Source organism: Dermacentor albipictus, chromosome 5 (assembly GCF_038994185.2).
Source record: "Dermacentor albipictus isolate Rhodes 1998 colony chromosome 5, USDA_Dalb.pri_finalv2, whole genome shotgun sequence".
Lineage (NCBI taxonomy): Eukaryota > Metazoa > Arthropoda > Arachnida > Ixodida > Ixodidae > Dermacentor > Dermacentor albipictus.
The window spans coordinates 145,691,448-145,698,387 of NC_091825.1; the positions used below are offsets into that span (position 1 = coordinate 145,691,448).

At 42.8% G+C, this 6,940-nt stretch overlaps 2 protein-coding genes across 3 annotated transcripts in view; both read right to left on the reverse strand.

Annotated features, from left to right (window-relative positions):
• LOC135906286 (exportin-4-like) overlaps positions 1-1,488 on the reverse strand; it is a 66,591-nt gene extending 65,103 nt beyond the window's left edge. For both annotated transcript variants that reach the window (XM_065437611.1, XM_065437610.1), the window contains exon 1: positions 1,341-1,488. In XM_065437611.1, coding sequence (XP_065293683.1) covers positions 1,341-1,448 — 108 coding nt within the window. In that variant the 5' untranslated portion in view covers positions 1,449-1,488. The remainder of the gene's footprint in view (positions 1-1,340) is intronic.
• A 640-nt stretch (positions 1,489-2,128) lies between these two features.
• LOC135906293 (rab-like protein 3) lies at positions 2,129-6,182 on the reverse strand. The gene is made up of 6 exons (XM_065437621.1): positions 5,817-6,182; positions 5,663-5,754; positions 5,443-5,560; positions 3,436-3,541; positions 2,997-3,141; positions 2,129-2,468 (listed from the first exon to the last, which is right to left on the reverse strand). Exons 1-6 carry the CDS (start codon positions 5,881-5,883, stop codon positions 2,295-2,297), a joined length of 702 nt encoding a protein of 233 aa, XP_065293693.1. The 5' UTR covers positions 5,884-6,182; the 3' UTR covers positions 2,129-2,294.
• Between the last annotated feature and the right edge of the window lie 758 nt (positions 6,183-6,940).

Consider the following 6,940-nt stretch of genomic DNA (forward strand, 5'->3'; position numbering starts at 1 on the left):
ATGGGTTAATAAACGTCGTTCACCCGGAACTTGTCTGATCCTTTTCGACACGCCTGGCGCAAAACGTAACACACCCCTCTTTTTCCACCTATATATACTTATAGGCATTCTTACATGTGCCGACAGTGCTGCAACTTACACCAGCGGAGTTATGGTTATGGTGGCAGTTATCTGCAGTTTAGAGTGAAAAATTCCAATGTCAGTGCATGTGCAAGAGGGCTTGTGGTGGGTGGTTTGTTGTTGTTTTCAAGATAAACTCTGTTGCAAGTGAGTGTCTTTCCTATCCTGTCCCGTTCTTTCAATACCCCTGATGCACTCACCTCTGCAAGATGTGCCGAACCAACTAGTCTAACAATTTACTGTTCTGAAGCATTCTCAGCTGGAAGTTTAGTATATGTCCTGTGCACTGTGTTTTTGTCGTTGTCTTTATTATGCCATGTTTTTCAATTGCTCTAAAGAGCTGAGCAAGTCAGTGTGTGGGCTTATCAAACGTAAAGCACAACAGCAGGCTAAACAATTACCACTTCAAGAAGTACAACATAGTGCGTTGGGTTCTGTGCTTTTTCTAGCCGTTTACACTTCCCTGTAGGTCAGATCGACTTTCGTTTACATACCACTGAGTAACCTAGCAGGAAGATTAGAAATCTGGAAGATTAGAAATGTCATCCCACAGACGTGCTTACATCTTCACGCATGCCGCAGCGTGACGAGGTACCATCAAAACCCTCGCTTAATAGTGGCATGTCACTTAGTGTATATAGGTGGCTGTAGTCAAGCGCAAATCATACGGTTGTTGATCTTTGCGACGTCAAAGCACGTTATTTGTCCATAAATAGGTAGAGCCCGTCCGCGTGAAGCTATCTGGGGCCCTCCCTGTAAACACAGGCAGCGCTCTGTCTCAGCGCAATATTTTTACAAAGGGATCGCGTAAGGAACACGTTGGATCACGAAGTAGCCGCAGGCGTTCACAAAAGCCCAGAGGAAAAATTGACGCGTTAGCCGTGCCGTCAATCTTAACCCGTGCCATTAAAACTAGGCCGACCGCGCTAAGTGACAACATAGCGTAAGTGATGCTAGAATAAGCCAAAACAATTGTCTCGCACTAAGACGCAGCTCATATTACAGCGAAACGCGCGAGAACGTATTAATCAAAGGTTGTCTCATTCAATTTTGTTTATACAAGGGGGGCAAGTGCTTGGATCGGGGCCTGAATCAATGACCCAAAAGCGACATTCACTGGCAAAATGCAAGAAGGCGTGCAAGCTAAAAGTCGTCTAACATACGTAAAACTCATAACCTAGCTAGCGCAAGGCAGGGGGAAAGCGTCAAAATTTACATACCAAGAGAATCTGTGCGGAGCTCTCCAGCTCCTGCATGACGTGCGCCGCCATATTAGATACAGTGTGGCCAGAGCAACAATCAAGAACAATCAAGGTGACGCTGGCCATATCGAGGGAGGGGGGGCTCTTTATTGAAAAGCAGTGGTTAGCCAGCGTATGCTTGCCTGCATGCTGTTGTGCATGCCATTGAGTTTCCTAAAAAAAATTTTGAAGGAAAGTTCACAGTGCTAGCAAAAATCCCCGAATCGGCGTGTCGCCGAAGCGCTGCCGGCTCTTGTGCGTAAGGACACATCTGCTTGTAGTTTTTGAAAAATTAATAGTAAATGTAGCGTTTCAACGTTAGCATTTTTTTCTTAAACTTGACAAACGAACAAAGATAGCCCTAGAAGCAAACCAAATTGATGGTCACTCGAGTAAGCGAAGTATTCAATTTAACGAATTAACGGGATATCAGCCTTTTTCACCATGTGTGAAGAGTACTTCGGCAACATTCATTGTTTGAGGCACATTCTGGTCTCACGAGGTGAATGTACACTACAACGAGCACATGCGCGAACTCGCGCAAAAAAATGATGAACTCATTTTAGGTAGGTGCAAATGGCTATGCTGCGTGTTGGACATAGCTTCATATGCCGGCTTGCCGATTTGTATTAGAAAGCAGTGACACCTGATTTACGACACTCTGCAACTGTCTGTCTGCACGGCACCATTATGACATGAAAATTATGTAAACCTATTGTTTTCCACCAGAATGGTGCGACCACAAAGTTCTTGTGAACAAAGGCACATGCTACGTAAGAGTATTTATTGATGTGAGTCACAGTCTGTCATAATGTGAGTCATGGTCACAGTACCACAGGAATGGAATTGCTGCTTTTATATTCACAGATGTACACAGCAGCTGTGTCCAGCACAGGTGGCGTCCTTTAAGCATGTAGTCTTTTGTCAGTCCATTCAGTCCAAATGTGAAAGCTTGGCTCGCCGACGATCAACCACTGGAAGTGTGGCAGATATTGGCGGAGAGGGTGCTCCACTACGGAAGCGTCGCTCCACAACCTTGTCCAGGAACTTAGTTACCTTGAGGGCATTACTGGACCCAGGGGAAAGTGTCTTCGGATTGTGATTGTCCTGAAATAGCATAGAAAGCAGGGAAACGGCAAGGAAGTTACTTATATGAACACTATTCAAGGCACACCTGCCTCCCAAGCTGAGACATGCTAATAGTGCAAACTAATGGTGCAAAGATTCTCAATTAAAAAATATTTTAGCATTACTGTATGCAATTATCTGCAGGTATATGCAGGTGTCTTTCTTGCTTTTCCAAGAAATGAATGTGTTATGGGAAAGGCAGTGATCCTCATGCATATTTTGACACAGATCCTGCCCCCTTGCATAGTGTAACTCAACTTTTCAAATGAATGGCACGCCGACACAAAAGCACCAACTAAAAGCTGTGGCTACAAAATGACAAGTTTGTGGACAGGGTGCTCAATAGCGAACCGACACCAAAGTCAGTAAAGGCAATCAGTAGACTTGACTAATTGATAAATGGGACTCTAACTTAATTTTAAGCAAGCACTGCTGTAGAAATTCTTAGCACTCTAATGAAATACTTAAAAACCGCAGTATTATAAAAATAAGTATGCCAGAACGCACCAGAGGCACCTGGTCAGTGCCGCATTCATCGGCTACAGTAGCCAGAGCACGTCCTGCTGTATGGGGGACAAGGTCAACCTTAGTTGCCACAACCAGGATAGGGACTTGGCTATCGGCAAACATCTCTTGATCAAACTCGAGCACTCTGCAAAGTGAAGAGATTACGGAAACTTGTAAATACTGGCGAGAACGATCAGCGAATTTTAATGGTTGCCTACAATAGAATAAATTTCAATTCACTGCGTGATTATGACCAGCACTAACCTAGAAAATCACAAATAATTTCTATGATTTCTCTGCTCATGATTAGTTTGTGTCAATCACTGCAGATACCAATTCCAACAGCTAATGCTGGATAAATTATATATATTGCTTGTTCTTCTGTTTGTTTTTCATGCCATAGAAATTCAAGAGAAGTCACGAAAAGTTCAGAGCATACCCATTTGCCTTCTTGGATGGACAGTCCTTGCACAGAACTTCAGAAAGCCATTTTCTTAGATTTTCATGAGACTTCTTGTTGGTTAAGTCGTGAACGAGGATAAGACCTAAAAATAGGCACAATACACAAGTGTATCAAATGTCCAAGAATAATTTAACACCTAGTAAATGTGCTCATTCTGTGCATCATTTTGCAATTTTGTGGTACACTGCCTGCTAAGTTTTGAACACCAAAGTTGCTGTAGAGAATTATGGTTTTAGTTTTGACCAAAGAGTTTGTTTTCATACACTGAAACAATGCTCTACACTCGAATATAGTGCATGCATTACAATTATGTTCAATTACATTCAATTTACATACAATTTAAGTATTCCTTGAGTTACCCTGGCACATTACAGATAATTTCAAGAAGCAGTACTTCTGATATTTTATACTCCTAGGTAGCAGCAAGATGACAGAGAACCATAATTTAATGCAATGCACATCCATGTGAAGGCACTGAGGTTTCATCAGTCGATACATTCACATCTGCCATACAATTTCATCTGTGATGTAAAACTCAGATCTGTCACGTCTGTGCAAAAGCTTGAATTAAGCAGCTTACTTCTTGTAACTCTTCTCCCCCACCCCGCCATCAACATTCCAAGGCTTTATTTTGTCACATCTCTTATTCTCTCTGTACTTTTATACTTATGGCATCAGCGAAATGGCCCTTTCATGCATGTATGCATATCATGCAGAAGTGATAATTATTGTAGATTTCCTATTGGCACTTTTCTTTCTTCCTGCACTTACCAGTTCCATTTGAAATATGGGTGTTTTGAAATATCTTAATGATTTGCTTTCTTTTTAGTTCTATGATGTCAGCACGAATGTATCTGTTGTATATTTTCTCCTGATTTCATCTGATGTATACATTCCTACCATGGCTGCCAAAATGTAGCTGGCAGTATCTAATAAATAAATAATACATTAAAATTGCATTTATCCTTTCGTGTTGAGCATAGCAGTTTCTTAGGCCCACATAAATTATCCCCATTCTTAGAGAGATACTTTTACTGTGAATGGCGTTCTTTGGGAACTTTACCCACTTTGCAGTCTGTTTGTATTTAACCTCCTTCACCCAGTGACCCAAGCTGCCTACTAGTTTGTACCACTGTGCTGCCTGCTGTCTTGCCAAGCAGACAACACAGGCTTCTAGGTAGGTGGCCAAATAGACAACGTGCTCCTGGCTGCTGTGTTGCATATCATACAACTTGAGTCACTGGATATGTGCCCGAACAGACAACTTTGTCGCTATGCATGTGATATTGGTATGTGCCTATTATTTGCCCATCTCCCAGAGTGGATGTGCGGAGGTGACACAAGTAGCCTTTAATATAATGAAGCAATAGCGCCCCATCTACAAGACACCACCGCGTGGAGAGCAGCCGCTCGATGGAGAGCCGTTGCAACGAAATTGCAGTGAGGATGCCAGAAAAAATATGAAGTTTCATCTAGGGCACACTGATTACAACAGGATATACTGCATCGTGATGTCATTTGGTATCGTGGTTGGCAGCGGGACTGCCACTTTGTGTGTCTGCTTGGCAATACGGTGTGTGTTACTACATTGCTTTAATGCTATACGCATTAACGCAGACCTTGATTGTGAGACGGGTTCTGCCTTATTTTTGAAAAATCTTGAAGTTGATCAGCGTAGAACATTGTTAGCACTGTATATCTGGAAGGTAACAGCTTATTTTCCTGAATGGCTGGTGCTCTGCCGGTGTAGCATTTATTACTCTACTCAATTACCCTGCGATGATCCAATTAGCAGTTCAAATACTATTCCTTTGTACTATGCATGCGAATTAACCCTTTAGTGGTAGAAATGGACAAGCAGAGCGTGATCTAGTGTAGGCCGGCCAGAGCAGCACTTCCTTAAATGTCTCTTTTTCATATTTCTTTCTTGTAAATAAACCAAACGCGATCACTCCAGCGTGCCAACTCGGGCGGTGGCCTCACCGTGAAACGAGTTGTAAAAGACCGCTCTGGCGCTGCTGTGACTACTGGAGCCGCCGATGTCCCATAGTTCGACGAAATACGTCTTTTGAGATGCAGTGCCCTCGCGGTACTCGTGCAGCTAAAGGGAAAAGAAATGCGAAAATAAACATATGCAAACATTCGCCGTACAGGAATAAGCCATCCACATGTGAGCTGATGATCAATTTTAATGTTAACTTACTTTCACCTCAACGTTACAGCCGATAGTCCAGGAGGCATTCGCCAAAGGACGGTTGTGGCACAGCAAATGGACTGCCGAAGACTTCCCCACGCCTGGAAGGAATTGCATTTTGTCAATCGCATTTGGTCGAAATAGAAATAGACGTCTGCATTACCCGAGTCTCCAACGACGAGTATTTTGACTTTGTCAATTGACGCCAAGGTACTGTCGCTTTTTCTCATATTGTAGAGCAGGGTGCTAGGGTGCTTCAGGGGATCTCGCTATAGATATAAAGAGGCAAACGCGCACCATGTATTCGAGGAATGATGCGAAATCAACCAGTATAGCATCCAAACCTGCAAACCATCGTTGCATAAACTAAGCAGACGTGTGCCCTGTTGATTACTGAACAAGCCGAGTATACATAGTCGTGGTCGTAGGGTGGCTATGGGCGGATGTAAAAAATAAAAAGAGATATTAATTATATATTTTATTACTTGCGGCTTATTAGTCACAATAACATTTAACCGAACCTTTCTTTAAATGTAATCACGAATAACTGTTCTCCAGACCTGCACAGATGTCCCTTGCCCAGCACGCCTGGTCTAGTTCAGCTGTTTTGCCGCTAGGGACAGAACGTACGGACCAAGATGGTCGAGTGGCGCTACTTATAACCTGTTCGCTGTCGTCTGCTACTGCGATATTTGTCGTGCTCCCTAAAGGGCTGCAGAAAATAGCGCCGTTTCCTCTTCACTATCACTCTATCTCTCATGCTGCGATTTCGGCAGGTACTTACAATGCCCTTGTATTGGTGGTGAACGAATTAATTCACAAGTATAGAAAGGAAACAAAATTTGCGAACGTTTAGCGTTTGAATAGTGAAATTAGTGGTGGAGGAGAGGTGCAAGAAAGGTAAACAACGAGTGTAGGTGGCAGCTGCAATGCTAGACGGCATAACTTTCCCTTTCCTAGTCTCCATACTATACCGAAAAAAATGTTTTAGAGGATTCGTAGGATAAAGTAGCTTTTTGAGTTGATTACAGATAGCTTAATGTCAGAGATGACACTAGGATTTACCAGCTGCTGTGCCGTAATGAAAGGTAGAGGATCTGGTAAAAGTATTCACAATTCCTGCGCCCGACGTATGCAAGAAATTGATCGAGTCTGTTTCAAGGAAAGGGTTGTTTGATGTTTAGGTGAATTGAAAGCTTGTAGAAGCAACTTTGTTTTCTTATTATTGCTGCACTGCAGGCCTTGTGTCACGGAACTATATTTTAAACTGCAAAGCTGACGTTTCTG

Coding starts and splice junctions, on each gene's coding strand:
- LOC135906293 (XM_065437621.1), bottom strand. CDS start 5,883: ATGAGAAAAAGCGACAGTACCTTGGCGTCAATTGACAAAGTCAAAATA. Junction 5,755..5,816: donor ACTCGTCGTTGGAGACTCGG/GTAATGCAGACG, acceptor AATTCCTTCCAG/GCGTGGGGAAGTCTTCGGCA. Junction 5,561..5,662: donor GCTGTAACGTTGAGGTGAAA/GTAAGTTAACAT, acceptor TTTTCCCTTTAG/CTGCACGAGTACCGCGAGGG.